Source organism: Carettochelys insculpta, chromosome 21 (genome assembly GCF_033958435.1).
Source record: "Carettochelys insculpta isolate YL-2023 chromosome 21, ASM3395843v1, whole genome shotgun sequence".
Taxonomy (NCBI): Eukaryota; Metazoa; Chordata; order Testudines; family Carettochelyidae; genus Carettochelys; species Carettochelys insculpta.
Genome location: NC_134157.1, coordinates 10,360,109 through 10,376,005, shown reverse-complemented (window position 1 = coordinate 10,376,005; position 15,897 = coordinate 10,360,109). Strand labels below are relative to the sequence as shown.

At 44.7% G+C, this 15,897-nt stretch overlaps 1 protein-coding gene across 1 annotated transcript; it reads left to right on the top strand.

Moving 5' to 3' along the window:
* Positions 1-730: 730 nt before the first annotated feature.
* Positions 731-15,401, top strand: LOC142023918 (ficolin-1-like). Its single transcript, XM_075015369.1, has 10 exons — positions 731-876; positions 3,699-3,812; positions 7,101-7,145; positions 7,393-7,428; positions 8,687-8,722; positions 9,544-9,579; positions 11,113-11,240; positions 12,152-12,281; positions 12,846-12,980; positions 13,883-15,401. Exons 1-10 carry the CDS (start codon positions 795-797, stop codon positions 14,128-14,130), a joined length of 990 nt encoding a protein of 329 aa, XP_074871470.1. The 5' UTR covers positions 731-794; the 3' UTR covers positions 14,131-15,401.
* The last annotated feature ends 496 nt before the right edge of the window (positions 15,402-15,897 follow it).

The window sequence follows — 15,897 nt, the reverse complement described above, 5'->3', positions numbered from 1 at the left end:
GTGGACATGCAAAATCGAACTATCAAGGGGTTGACGACAGTTAACCCCTGTACTACTCAGTCTCACGAGTAGGGAAGGTCAATGGGAGAGTTTCTTCCACTGACCTCCCTCTGTGAGGACAGCCAGATAAGTCGATTGTAGATAAGTCAATACCAGCTACACAATTGCTGTAGCGGGACTTGCATATCTACAATTGACTTTAAGGTCTAGTGTAGACCTGGCTTTAGCAACTGCTGTGTCCTCTCCCTTCCCTCTGAAGCATCTAGGTCTGGCTACTCCTGGAAGAGAGGGACCATTGGTCTGGCATAGTATGGCTGTTCTTATAGTCTCATATTAAATTCCCCCAGTCCTATTTACCTTCCTCACTCAGAGGTTTCCAGCAAAGCCAACAGAGGACTTGAAACGATGAAGAAGGTCAGACTGGGCTGCTTATCTGAGCGCCTATTGTAATGTTCCAGCAGAGAGACTCCTATGAATTAACTTGGAGAGGAAGGGTTAAGGCTGGCTCTGTTCAATAATCATCAGTGCATGCGTGTGCCTGTGCCATTTGGGTGAAGCAATGACTCTTACTCTAATACTTGAATGTCTCTTATTAGTCCATTTGTGAAGCCTGCAACAATACAAACCTCAGTGGAAACAGCTGGAATGTGGAGAACGGGGAGGCGGCACCGAGATGCCAGAGGTGGAGATTTGTGCTTCATGGCAATTGGCTATAAAAGGCCTTGCAGAGATTGGACAGCTATGCAGAAGAAAGGGTGGGAAGAAGGGTGCCATTGTCGAACCCAGCACCAGCCATGTGGAGAGCTGCCCAGCACACCCTCATCACCTTACTCTGCCTAACCACAGTGGTTTATGCTGCTAAGGTCACCTGCCCAGGTGAGTGAGAGACACACAAACAGGCTTATTTCACACTATGGTTCTTGCCAACCTGGAGCGTGCAGAGCTGCAAATTCCTTGCATTCAGTTGTCTTCACCATGTAAGCTCTTTATGACAGGGACTTAGTCATCCCTGACCGTATTTTTTTTTTAAAAGATCAAAAGAGGACACCTGTGAGAGTGAGTGTATTGGTTTCAGTATCTACCAACTCACGTTGTATTAATGTACTAGATATCGAGTACATTAATACAACGTGAGTTGGTAGATCCTGACACAAACACATTCCCTGTCAGGGGTGTCCTCTTTTTATACAGCAACCTTATCTCTGACTGATTCCTCTGCCTTTTACAATTCATAAAATGATTGATTTGGTGATGAGCTTTCGTGGGACAAACCCAGATCAAGTGCATCTGTCCCACGAAAGCTCACCACCAAATAAATCATTTGATTAGTCTTTAAACTGCTTCATTTCTGCTTTGTTCTGTTGGAGCACAGACTAACACGGCCACCCTCTCTGTTACTTTTAAAATTCATGCTTACCAGTATCTCTCTCACCGCAGAGTCATGACAGAGCTCTTTCAGGGTTCACTTTGTCTTACTGTTGCACTTTGGATTGAGAATCCAGTATCATTTAAAGTGCTTCTTCTTCTTCTTTTTTTTTTTTTTAAATAAAAAGAATTCAGCAACAAATCCTAAAGTGTCAGGATTTTGTCAGGAAATCATACGGTGTCCAGGATTTAGTCAGTGTTGCTCAGTCTTATTTCAGGCATATGACCTCTCAAGCAAAAGGATCTTTTCCTGAAAAGGCAATGAATACAGAATTAACTTTTCAGGCTCAATAAATAATTACCTGTATTACTTCAGGTAATTTTTTCTTTCTTTGTGATTGTTTTAAATATTATGCCCCCTATTCTGCTCTTCTCTAGAATTTAACAGAATTAAATGGAGTTGCAAGGTGCATTCTTAAGTTGATCCACTGATGTCTCTGGCTATGTCTACACTAGGGAAAGTAAGTTGATTGCAGATACATAAATTCTAGCTACAGCATTTATGTGCTAGAATCAATGTAGCTGCAGTCGACTTACCTGGCCATCCTCACTTAAAGATCCTCACTCGCAAGGAGTACAAGGGTCCATGCTGACCACTGATAGATTGCTTTCACATGTCCCTATCAGATGCGTGAAATTGAACTCTGTAAGATCGACCCTGAGTAGGTCGATCTTCCAGGGTAGTGTAGACCTAGCCTCTCTTAATGGCATTTTACAATTAATTAATATTAAATTTATAATGAGAACTGAGAAATTTATTATATTTACCTTTTTACATATTTCTTCACCAAAAGCTACAGTAATCTCTTTTGTAACCTGCATTCCACTACTCAGAGTTCTCAAATAACTGGCATTTTAAAGTAAATTTTAGTTACATATAGTGAAAGTAAATGCAAATAAATACAGCAAATGCAGTATAAGTTTACCGTGTACAATAATACTGTTGTTGGTAAATAAAGTACTCCACATACATTTTTATTTCTATCTTAATATCTAATCTTGTTTTTCTTTAGTGTTTTGCACTGTTAGGTATACCTCTCCATTATCCAGCTTATTTGAATATCTGACATCCTCCTATTCCTGGGGCTGCGAGATATGAAACTGTTTACTGTATTTATTTTTCTTCTGAATTTCACTTTTCTTGGACAATGAGAGCAGACAAATCAGTTTCATTTTTGTTTCCCTACAGCTGATTTCATTTGCAGATTCTTCTATACTAAATAGCATAATGCTGGAATGCTTAGGTTGCAAATATGGCAGGGAGAAATTTTTTAAAAGAATAAAAATAGCTAATATCCAAAAGCTTAAAGCAGATAAATAATAGTAATTAGCAAACATGAATTTTAGGTTTCAGCTGTCACAGAGTCTTCCAGATAAATGAAATTAAAGGAAGTTGCATTTATAGTTAACCAGATTTATCCTGCATTGTTCAGGTGCTTAACTCAATTAATTTTTGGTTTTTTCCATTTAAATCATTGGTCAGGGGAGAGGGGAGTTTGTGGTGAGGGGTTCAGGGTGAAGGCTGGCTGGGAGAGAGAGAACTACCCCAGTCCTCAGTCACCGTAGCAGCTTGGGGCTGTGTAAGAAGCACCTTTCCATGGCCACCGCAGCTCCAGTGGGCACAGCCGGGGGGAGGTGCATATCTCCTAGCTGGAGCAGGTCCTGGATCTTCTGCCCCCTGTACTCCCCAACCAGAGTGAGGAATGCATCAAACTGTGCACTTTCCCCTCACTCCCTGATGAAGGGCAACAGCCAGCTATGTTCCCATATGAATTAGCGGCGGGGGCGGGGCGGGGGGGAGGAGGTGCTTCATCCCCCTCCCACAAAGGTTGCCTTGGGCAGTGGGAGGCTCAGGACTGAGGCAGTCCTGGACAGGGAAGGAGGGGAGAAGCCACCACCAGTCAGCCCCTGTCTCTGGCCTGGTGATTCTTCCACTCTTCTGACTGGTTTTGTGAGACACAATCCCATTCCAGGCACATCCTGTTTTCCTGGTGCAACAAAACACTGGTGTTGCTTTGTTATGATAAGAGGAAGCTGTATATCAAATTTGCTGGTTGTAGTACTTACTGTTCAGGTGGAGTTCTTGAACAAATGGGCAGCCAGACACATGGACACACAGATAGACACACAACCTCTCTCAAATACATAGTAGATTGAGAACCCAAAATTAAAGACAGTTGTACTCTGACTTGCTAGCCCTCCAGATTTATGCAGAATGTTTCAGGTCCTGAGATTCTCACAGACATTATTTATGAATTCATTTCTTTCCCCAGAGGTCAATATAGAGGGTCTCAGTGGTTCTGATAAACTTGCTGTCCTGCAATGCCTCCCTGGGCCTGCCGGTGCCCCAGGACCCAAAGGAGACCCAGGAGCTGCAGGAATGAGAGGTAAGTTTGCTGGCACTGACTGAGAATCAGGTTTGGCTAGTGCTAGAGCTTATTTCTGTAATACATTCAGAATATGTGATTTCCCACAAAACCCTGATGGCTATGAATGCACTACAGAGATATTTTGAAAGAAGGCCTTCTCGAAGACCTTTTCTGAAAGAACTTCTTTCAAAAGAATGCGTCCACACACAAAAAAGCAGATCAAAAGAGTGAGCTGCCCTTTTGGAAGAACGTCCACGCAGCCCCCGCTATTTTGAAAGAATGGGCCAGGGATCCAAAAATTCAGGCCCCATGTAGACTGCTCTTTCGAAAAAAGGACCTGTGGAGCATCTACACACATTTTCTTTCTAAAGGAGCTTTTGAAAGGGGGCGCTTTTCCTGAAATGGGAAGAGCGATTTCAAAAGGAGTGCCTCATTCTTTCGATTTATTTTTGAAAAAACATTTTAGGTAGACGCTCCCCTGGATCTTTCAAAAGAGCCCCCTTCTTTCAAAAAATTGTTCAAAAGAACTTGATAGTGTAGATGCAGCCGATGGGAGGAAAGTCTACCTGGTTCCTAGAGAGAAGCTCTCTTCCCCTGTGGTGAGGGATCATGATAACCCAGCTTAGAACTATCTTCCACTGCGTTTGGAGCATCTGATTTACAATCATTCCTCTTGGTTCTGTCCCCAGCTCTGTCACTGACTTGCTGTGTGACTGTAGCATGGACTTCAAGAGCCTTTCTTTTCCCTCTCTGTAGCATAGTGATAATGACTCCTTACTTTATAAGGGATTTGGGAGATTTATTTAATTGAGATCTGTGAATGTCTCGAAGATCTTTAAATAAGTAGTACTGCCAAAGGACAAATGACCATAGAATCATAAAAAGGCAGGGCTCGAGGAGACCTTGAGAAGTTATTCAGCCTATCTTCCTATACCGAGGCAGGCCTAATTATACCTAGACGATCCCTGACAGGTGTTTGTCTAGCCTGGTCTTAGAAACTTCCAATGATAAGGATTCCACAGCTTTCCTTGGAAGCTAGTTCCAGTGCCTTCTAGACAGGAACTTAATATTTAACGTAAAACTCCCTTGCTGCAGATTAATCTGGTTTCCTCCTATCCTGTTTTCAGTGGACATGGAGAACTGTTGATGACTTACCTCCGGGCTTGTGTCACCGTTCCCGACAAACCTAGTTTAAAGCCTTCCTCATTAGGTATGCAAGTCAGTCTGCAAAGATGCTTATTAGGTGGATCCCATCTCTTCCTAGCAATCCTTGTTCCTGAAACAGAATCCCATGGTCAAAGAAACCAAAGCCCTCTCTCTGACACCACCTGTGCAACCACATGTTTACTTCCATGTTCTGACAATCTCTACCTGCACCCCTTCCTTCAACAGGGACGATGGACAAAAACACCACTTGTGCTCCATATTCCTTGATCTTTCTTCTGCAGTGATCTGCTCAAGGTCCATTCTTTGCAGTGTCTGTTCCTACGTGGAGAAGTGGGTAATAATCTTCAGGTTTGATCATTTTTGGATGACTCTTTGTTACATCCTAGGTTCTAGCTCCTTGTAAGCAGCAAACTTCCCGATATTCCAGGTCTGGATGACAGCTACATGATTCTGTCCCTCTTAGGAGGGAGTCCCCAACCATCACCACCCATCTTCTTTTCTTAGGGGTGGTGGTCATAGAACCCACCCCACCCTTCACAACCCTAGGACTATGAATCCCATGTCTTCCAGTCAGTGGGGTCTCCTTCTGATCCTTCCCTGAGAGGTCTCTGTAACAGCATTCTCCACGACAGCACCCTTGAAGAGAGCCTGAAAACGGTTGCTTTCCACCACCAGAATTGGAGATACCCAAAATGGCTTTCTTCTCCTGGAGGTTACATGCTTCCAATTTTCTTCCTTGTTTTGTACTGCCCTTACTGGTTGCTGAGCCTGCTATACCTGCAGTATTAAATGCTGCCTTCTGTCAAGGAAGTCTTCTTTTTTCTCTGATGGACCAGAGGATTGATATTTGGGCCTCAAGTCCTTTAATCTTTTCTTCCAAGATGGCAACCAGCTTGCACTTGGTACAGATGAAAGCCCTTCCATCTTCTGGAAGGAAGACAAACATGACACATGCTGCGCAGGTTACAACACCTAACCTGTCACTGTCCAACAGCTGACTGTCCACTAAACACACCCATTCCTAGCTTGGGACACAACTCTTACTTACACTGGCTAATAGCCATTAATGGACCTATCCTCCATGAATTTATCTAGCTCTTTCTTGAACATCTTAAATCCTGATCTTCACATCATCATCTGGAAAGGAGTTCCAAAGTTTGACTATGCATTGAATGAAGAAATACTTCCTTTTGTTTGTTTGTTTTAAACTGGCTACCCATTAATTTCATTTGGGAACCCCTAGTTCTTCTGTTATGTGAACACATAAATAGCTTTTCCTTATTTACTTTTTCTATACCTGTCATGATTTTATAGCTGGAAACCATATTTCCCTTTTATCTCCTCTTTTCCAAACTCAGAAGTCCCAGGCTGTGGCCACACTTGGCCAAAACTTCGAAATGGCCATGCTAATGGCCAAATCAAAGAATGCTAATGAGGTGTTGAATTGAATATTCAGTGCCTCATTAGCATTCACATGCTTCTGGCCACGGCGCTTTGAAAGCACTGCTTTCGAATGCGCGTGGCTCAGCATGGCTACATGGGGGTCCTTTTCTAAAGGATCCTGCACATTTCAAAATACCCTTATTCCTCTCAGCCTAGAGGAAAAAGGGGATTTCAAAATGTGCGGGATCCTTTCGCAAAGGACCCCTGTGTAGCCACATCTGGAAGTGTGTGAATGCTAATGAGGTGCAGAATATTCAGTTCAGCGCCTCATTAGCAGTCTTCAATTTGGCCATTAGCACAGCCATTTCAAAGTTTTGGCCAAGTGTGGCCACAGCCCCAGTCTTTTAAATATCGCTTCATAAAACAACTGTTCCAAACCCGTAATCATTCTTGTTTCCCTTTTCTGAACTTTCTCCAGTTCCATGATACCTTTGTTGACATGAGGTGACCACATCTGCACACAGACTTTGGGACGTGGGCAAACCATGGGTTTATACAGAAGCAATAAGATATTTTTCGTCTTTTTCAATAGGCCTCCATGTGAGAGTCCATGCTCATGGAGACTCACAGAGATGATGCAGAAATATTATTTGGTGTGGACAGAGATGGGCTATTTTATTTCCAGGTTTTGGGGTTTCATTCTTAGTATTTATAGTATTATGGAACATATTCACGCTGAGTTTTCTGTGTTTGCAGGAGACCGGGGAGCTCCAGGGAAGGCGGGACCAGCTGGCCCAAAAGGTAAAGTGACTAAGCACCGAGAACTTTGTTCTCTCATAAAGAACAGGACATTATTTTAAAACAACTAGGCGTCCAAACCACCATCACATTTCTTCCCTATACATCTGCTGACAGAGGGGTCAAATTCTCTTCAGTTTCACCAGTGCATACCTGTTGTTTATTATCACAACAGAACTTCAGTTCTGATTCACTCTCAAGATCACTGCCTCTCTGATCAGTCCTGATGATCTGTTTGTTTTCATTCAAGGAGAAAGAGGTGACGCTGGTGCCCCTGGACTGAAAGGTGAGAAATCGCAGATGTTTGTTTCTTCTCACTACAGAGCAGGGCACTTTCTGGTACAGCTCTTGGTTCTGAGTCACATTTTACTCTCTGTTCCACAGCACAGTCCTATTGAAGTTTGGGGGGCTTGGGTCAAATGGAGGGCAGGGCCAAGCCATGCTATAATGTCTGTCACAAGTGCCGTCAGTCAAAAGAAATAACTGCAGGAATTAAATCACACATGGCTAAGACAGCTTCACTCATGACTTACATTTTATTTTGTGCAACGGGGTTTAGGTGCAGGATTGAGGCCACGGAGTTGGAAGGTGTGGGGGGGACCTCACGGAGAGGGGGATGGCTGGCAGCTACCCATCAGGTCCAGCCCCACAGGGGACACATGGTACAGCCAGTGGCATTACTTTCCAGGGTGGAGGGCGTCATGCTGCTTGGCTGCTGCCCTGAAGCAAACAGGGGCAACAGGGCCCATGCTGCATAGCCAATGGCCGCTCTGCGGCGCTCAAGGGCTGTCGTGTGCACTTATTTGCTGCCCCCTTGTGGTCATTTTGGAATATAACTGTCCCTCTCTTTCTGTTTGACAAGAAACAGTTGCATTACACGCACATCCCATTGTCCTGGCACAACCAAACCCTGCCCTTGCTTTCAGATATGACACGAGGAAGCTACATACAAAATTTGGTGTCATAGCTCTTACTGTTCGGGGGAGTTCTTGAACAAACGGACTCACAGACAGATGCACAAACTCTCAACTATATAGAAGTTTGTTAGAAAAATGAGTAAATACTCATGAAAAATGAGTAACTACTCATTATTTTTAAAATAAATTTGTATCGTTGTATTGCCTACAGTGTCCAGCTATGGCTCAGGGCCCCTGTGCGCTAGGCATGGTACAAACAAACAGAGATTTAACTATTTAACTTATGAACACCAGATCCATACTGCATAGAGTGGTGCCTTGGCCATAGTCATGGCTGTGAACTATTAGTAGTACTTAATCAGTGGAGGAAGGAGGGCAATCTGAGTGAGTGTGTCTCTTGCAGCAGTTTAGCAGAATTAGCACTATGGGGGAAATTCAGTGAGTGCAGAAGGCAAGACAGGGTGAACGCATTCCTTAAGCCTACCTTTGGTAGACCGAATAGAAAGTAATCACTGCATAGGCCTTGCTCCACCCAGTTAAAGCCCAGCTGGGTGCTGAAGTAAGAATTTCCATCAGGTAGGTGATATCTAAACAAAGCAAGAATTTCATTGTATATTCTTCTTTTAGGAGAGAAAGGAGCACCTGGAGCCCTTAAAACAATAGGTGAGCCCTTCTCCTTTATACTGGGAGGATCATTCCAGTTTCATTTCTGAAGAGCTAAAATTCAAGTGGCTCAGAAAACATCCTTTTTGAATAATTTCCATGCACACCACAGGTAGCTCATCAATGCCCCTATGGATGTGACTGTGCCTAAGAGCGTGAAATAGCCCTGCCTGCAAAATATGTGGCCATCCAGATGTTGCAGTACCTGGCGTAACTCCAGGCATACAGCTGAGGGGTTACAGAGAAGATGTGTAATTTAAGTGAAATCTACAGATCTGCGGGCCATTCCAGAGAAGTTTCCACTTTCTTCCCGTTCCTTATACTTCCCAAATACAGGAAGGGGTGTTTCAATCCCAAGGAGCAGATCCTGTTTAAATGTCCATTTAGCATTGCTAGTAATTTTTACGCATAAGAGGCCTGGCTGCAGCTCCACTTGCAAGAAGAAGTTGGGCTGGAAGAAAGTTCTAGGCAGAAAAGTGTTGTAATACACATCCAAAGTGTTGCGGGGGGGGGGGGCGGGGGTAGGGGGAACATGCTAGGACCTTGCCCAGACAGGTAGATGGACTGACTCAGCAAAATAAGATATAATCATCCAGCCAGTATTCACTGTTTTTCACTGGAGAGCATCATGCTATGTCAGGGTGAACGGCTCAGTAGCAGATGTCCAGGCTGTTGTCTGAACGTGGTTTGCACAACTGCAAATCTTTCTAGCTAATACTTTGCAGTCCCAGCAGTCACTCTTGGGATGGGGATGTGGTTTAAAAGGAAACCCATTTCTGCTCATTTCATTTCCCATCTGTGGTGTTTTTCTTCACACCCAGGGACCGAGGAGCTGGGTGCTACACGCTGCCAGAGAGGTGAGTGGGTCTCAGTGCCACTGGACGCTGTCTCTTTCTAGCCAGGGAATCCAGACCTCCAGGCACATCAAGCTGCAAAGAATAAATCAGTGTTTTCCCCTTTTCCTGCTCTCAGGAGACTTGGTTGTTTTTAACATGAATGTGTTTGCTGTTAGCATTTGGTCAGAGAATTGCTTGTGGAAATACAGTTCTGTGAATGGGTTTGCTCAGTGCAGGGCTGTCTTTCGGGGTGGAGGGGCAGGGACTGGGGCAACCCCCCTCCCTTGCTGCAGGACTCACCCTGTCCCTTTACCTCCTCCCTTGAGCAATGGGGCATGGAAGGTTACCTGGAGTGGGGAGCCAGAGTGTCAAGGCAGCAGTGGTCACCTCTCTCCCTCCCTACCACTGGCCACATGGTCAGTGGGTGGGCAGCCTGCTCCAGCCTGCTCTCTTGCATTGCCCTCTAGCCCCCTGCACCTCACTTCTTCTTGTGGGTGGGAACTGGGGGGCACCGCTTCTTGCTGCTGTGGAGAAGCGAGGTGCAGCGAGCCAGGAGGACAGCACAATGCGGCACAGCAGGGCCGAGCAGGCTGCTGCTGCCGCCGCCCGTGTGGTGAATGCAGTGGGGAGGGGAGGTGATCCCTGATGCCTGCGCCGTGCCTGGTCCCTCCGTGTCCACAGACTGGCTGGGGCAAGTGCCACAGGGGCTCCAAACGCACAGGGCCTGGGGCAGTTGCCCCAGTTCCTCTTATGGATGGGATGACTCTGGCTCTGTGCTTATTTATAGTGAAAGAGATACTTGGGCTCAAGCAATTAAGTACAAAGGCTCAAGCAATATTTTTACTGTCATCTATGAAGCGGTGGCACAGGGCTATGAACTGCCAGGCCTTGAGATGCTGGGGCTCCACCTGGGAAAGCCCTGGCACAATTAAGCCCTGGGTCTGCTTGCAAGCTGCTCCCTGCAAGTATAGGTGTAAGCACTTGATATTCCCTCAGTCTAACTGTTCACCCAAGACATGGGATACTGTTTCTTATCTCTACTGGGGGGATCTTCTGTCACTATAAATAAGCACTGAGACAGATTTCGAAATAGCTGCACAGGCATTTCCCATGGATACTTTAAGTAATTTTTTCCTCCGTCTCTGTGTATTGAAGCAGAGACTGAAAAGTTCTGGCTCTGAACCCGCGGTGCTGGATGGGGTGTAGTGTCTTTTAGTCTACAGTGGAGTCTATATGACTGTTCTCGCCAACTGTTTACAACATTCAAGGCCTTGCTAGAGCCTGGTGCTCTGGTACGTTTCTAAACACATAAACACTGGAGGGCTCACAGACCATTGCAAGGGATGCTCCAGTTTGTACACACTACTGAGTGCATGCGGTGGGGAGGGGGTGGTTGGGAAAAGAAGAAGGAAATTTGACTTAAAGACAGCTGCCCACTTACCTGAAACGTGCACTTGATTCCTCCTCCTGTGCAATGCAAAGCAGCCAATGAACGCCTGCTCTGAGGACAGTTCTACAACTAATTTACCTTGTTCAAATCCTCTCTTCATCCAGGAGCAAAGAACTGCAAGGAGCTGTTGGACAGAGGGAACCGCCTGAGCGGCTGGTACACCATCTACCCTCAGGACTGCAATGCCATGACCGTGCTGTGTGACATGGACACAGATGGTGGGGGATGGATTGTAAGAACAAAGCATATTGCACAATCAGATCTGTTCCAATAAAAGAAAGGTGACCTTAGCCAGAGCGTTGCAATTTGGAAATAAAGATGAAGGCAGAAACTCAAATAAGGAGCCGTTTGCTCAGCCAAATTAGCTGAAAACAAACAAAAAAACAAAAAAAAAATGCAGGCACTTCATGATTCCTTCTAACCCTTACCCACCTTGCCCTGGTTCATCAGTGTCTCCAGGTATATTGGTTGTGAACACAATGGATTTCGTGCAGCATTTGAATCAAAAAGTCCCCCTGTGTGGGAGCACATTTGTCACTACTCTGACACAGTTAACCAGTTTTCCCTTTTTCTGGCTATTCAAAGCAGCCTCTATAGCTGTCCAGACTCCAGAACCAGAGTTTCTTCTTCCTTCCCCTTGGGTCACAGGCCTGGTGAATCAGCTGCTCCATTGCTCTGGCAGCTTGTGTGTGTGAGGGGAGAGAGAATTCTAGGGAGCTGATGAGACAAAGGGATTTGAGCCCTGCAGACACATCGTACGTAAACCTTCTAATGTATTATCACATGGATTCCAGTAGCTCCTGTTTCAGCTGATCATAATCAGGTCCCATTGTGCTGGGCCCTGTAAAAACACACAGTGAGAGACAGTTCCTGTGTTCAGGCCTCCCTCTCTCAGTAGACATGACAGACAATAGGTAAGAGGGATGCCAGAGGTGGTGTTGATGGTCCTGGGTGGCAGAGCTCAACATACAACACAGTCCAGTGCTGTCATGGTTTGCAAATCCCTCTGCAGATAAACATCCTCCGATACTGAAATAGACCCGAGCAGATGATTTACGGTCTCAGCTTTGCCTCTCTCGTCTTGTGGGTAGGAAGGAAAGCAATGCAGGATTTCCCAGCTAAGAAATCCCTGGTTCCCTGCAGGTGTTCCAGAGACGAGTGGATGGCTCTATCAACTTTTTTCGTGAGTGGAATTCATACAAAAGAGGATTTGGCAACCAGCTGTCAGAATTCTGGCTGGGGAATGACAATATCCACCTGTTAACATCCCTTGGTAAGGACCTCACTACTGATGCAGTCTTTTCCTTACAGCAACCCTCTCCACCAGAATTTCTCCCATCCCCTTCCTCTCGATACCGCACACAGAGCTGAACCAGCCTTCTTGCTACAGTCATATAGCTTGTTCCTTACACCACAGCCCCACCAGGAAAGCTATTGAGCCCAATGATGCTGTGACATGAGTTGGCTCCAGCATGATTCATGAGGCAGTTTTTGCCCTCTGGTGGTTGCAATGAGGGAAGCTACAGAGAGGATGAGTTTATATACTCCGATCTATTGTAATGAAGCACAATATGGAGCCGTTCAAGAGGGTGGCCTGGTTGGTAGGTGGAAACTGGGTTAAGAAAGATCAAGATAAAGATATTGCTTAATGCAGAAATATCCGGGTAAAATTCTTTAGGGTGTGTTATGCACAGGAGGTCAAACTAAATGATCACAGAAGTCCTAGACAAATGGGGACTTGTATGTTATTGGGACCTGTAGGGGGCTTCTGCAACACAATCAATTATAGTAATACAAGCTCATGGGAGATGCTTTGCTTTCAAATCATTGTCTAAAGGAACCAACGAGCTCCGTGTTGATCTCCAAGATTTTGACAACGTCTATCAATTTGCCAAGTACAGGTCATTCAAAATTGCAGGGGAGACTGAGAAATACAAGCTGATCCTTGGAGCCTTTGTTGGTGGCACTGCAGGTAGGTTCCTGCCGGTTTTGTTCCTTTCGTGGCAGATGAAAAACCTGGCAAGGCAAAGAAATGTAGACTATTCTATGACAGAAGCCAGGTACATCTGACACCAATTACATCGTGAGTTTTGTATTAAGTACTGAACTATCCTTTTTATACAGTGGAGGTGCCATCATAGATAGTGTAGTAACAACTGTTCTGTGCCAGTGTTCTATCCGCAGAGACTGATTGAATAAGTGAAGGTGGAAGTGGAGCTCTTTACTGAGGGTTTGGTTAGCCTGCTGCTGAGGTAGTGTTGCAGAAGCATAAATCTAAACACATTAACGAGGTGGCAAGATTTGGATAGTTTGGCGAGTGAATGGCAAGAAAGCAGAGTTAGGCACTGCTGTTGCTGGTTAGTTTTCTAAACAGGACTGTCATACCCCTCAGAAACTTAGCTACTCCAAATAGACACAGCAGGTGCATGTCAGTATTTTAAAAGGGGCTTGTCCATCCACTCAGCTGCTGAAGCCCAGGCTCTGGAAGCAGAAATCTCTGACATGGAGGCTGCTGCATGCCATGGCCGGATTGCTCATTGACATTGGAAGGCCTTTGCAGGGAGGTGCTTAGGAGCACTCTGCACTCACCTTACAACCCCCCAAAGGTGCAAACAGCCAACAAAGCACCTTTTGACTGAGCCTAATGATTCCAGTGAGTTACTCCGGATTTGTAGTGGTGTAATTTGATAAGAATATGGCCTGGTAAAAATGTTCCTAATTGGAGGTAAAACTGCAGTCTCTCTCTTGGGCCCAGGGAGATTTCTGCTGCCTGGTTAAAGGAGAAATTCATCAACCCCATTGCAAAACTTCTGGGCTGGCCTGTAGGAACTGCACTGTGAAAACAGGTACTAATTCACACACTTTTTTCCACAGGGGATTCATTAACCCTCCACAACAATATGCCATTTACTACCCGAGACCGTGACAGTGACCAGTCTTCAGGTAACTGTGCAGTAATCTTTAAAGGCGCTTGGTGGTACCAAGATTGTCACTGGGCCAACCTGAACGGCCTGTACTTGAGAGGAGCCCATGAAAGCTATGCTGATGGGGTGAACTGGAAGACAGGCAAAGGGCACAAATACTCCTACAAGATGTCAGAGATGAAATTTAGACCGGTGTAGTTGATACAACAGTTATGGCCTGTCTTATTGAACATTAATTTACAGATGTCTGTTACTCCTGTTTTTATACTATCACCTGGCATCTGCCTCTTATGCTGTGTATTTGTTCTGGACCAATAAGAGATGCAGCCATGTCTGTAAAGAGGGAGCTAATGGGACTGCATTAGTCAGATCCATGTCATTGGAATCTCTGTGCAAGTTAGGCATAGAATCCATGCTCTGCAACACCACACTTGTAATCCCTTCCAACCTGAGCGCAAGAGCTTGTAACAGTTATAAGTTGTAGGCTTTTTTTTTCTTTTTCTTGGCAGGCAGTGGGGGTGGGTTGCATGGCAAAAGGTAGGGGATTACAGCAGGACATACGTATAGCCACTGAGATGCGCTGGTATCCTGGGTGGTACAAAAAAACAAACAGTTTTGTGAGAAAATCTGAATAGGTTTCCTTGCAAAATGGTGTGTTGACAATTTACAGAATATTCTTTTTTCTTTTCGCTGTCAACATTTGCTATATAAACGTTATCCTCATTTGTCATTTACCTAAAAGGACAATTTAGTCCACAATCTTTCTGACAACAAGTAGTCCTGTGGCATCTTATAGACTAACAGATATTTTGGAGCATAAGCTTTCATGGGCAAAAACCCGCTTTATTAGATGCATGTGGGAGGGGAGGGGGCATTCAGAGCTCTGACCCCCTCCCCCCCACTCATGTATCTGATGAAGTAGGTCTTTGCTTACGAAAGCTTATGCTCCAAAATATGTTAGTCTATAAGGTGCCATAGGACCTCTTGTTGTTCTTGAAGATACAGACTAACACGGCTACCTCTCTGAATCTTTTTGGTGACACTTTTGGTAGGTGATTAAAAAAAATTGTGAATTTTTCTCGAAAAACAATGTTACAGCAATGTGAATATTTCACAAAAAAATTCATTGTTTTTAAAAAAAAAAAAAAAACTCTTAAGGAGCCCTCTACTTATGCAGCCCTAACTGGCGCCTAATTGCCCCAGCGGTTGGCTCCTGAGCCCCAGCCTCCTCCCCCGTGCTGAGTTTATCCCTTTCTACTCCTGGAGCTGGGCAAACACCTTGCTACAAGCACCATACAGCAAAATAAAAGTAATGCCACTTAAATTAAAATGCAGAATTGGAATAACTGCAATGCAGGGTTTTGGTTAGCAGGTATGTATAACTTTACTTTCATGTGTTTTCATGTTATCTGGCTGAACAGTTATTTTTTCAGTATGGAAGTTTAAATAAATTACCAAAATAAGATAAACTGGTGTGATTATATTGCATTACTTTGATTAAAAATATGCAGAATTTTGCAAAAATTTGGCACAGAAGTGTCCCAGGAGTAAGACAGCGTTGTATGCAAGTAATCCGGTGTTTTGGTTGCTTCTCATTGGAGGTTCAGGGCTCCAGTTATTACATACCAGTAAACCTCTAAAAGGGAGTCAGTTGAAGGTTATACTTCAAAAGTAAACTTTATCCAAGCTCTGAAGAATGCATCTGGTGAAGGAAGTGCTGTTTTTGTTTCGCTGAGCCCCAGCTTTCCCACACTGGAGTGTGCTAAAATACACTATTCTGTTTCCTGCAGTATCTTGCCCATGTTGCCTTGGTGGGCCTGTTTTTGCTCAGGCACCACTTCCATGGGTGCTCCGGGGCTCAAACACTCAGGCTATGTCTACACTACAAGATAAATTCAAATTTAAGGCAGTTAGCTCAATATTACCACCTGCCTGTCTTCACTTTAAATACCATTAGCTCAATCT

Bases quoted from the DNA above. Each gene is read 5' to 3' on its own strand.
- LOC142023918 (XM_075015369.1), top strand. From the start codon at position 795: ATGTGGAGAGCTGCCCAGCACACCCTCATCACCTTACTCTGCCTAACC. The intron at 877-3,698 runs GTGAGTGAGAGA...TTCTTTCCCCAG, and splicing joins TGCTAAGGTCACCTGCCCAG to AGGTCAATATAGAGGGTCTC. The intron at 3,813-7,100 runs GTAAGTTTGCTG...CTGTGTTTGCAG, and splicing joins AGGAGCTGCAGGAATGAGAG to GAGACCGGGGAGCTCCAGGG.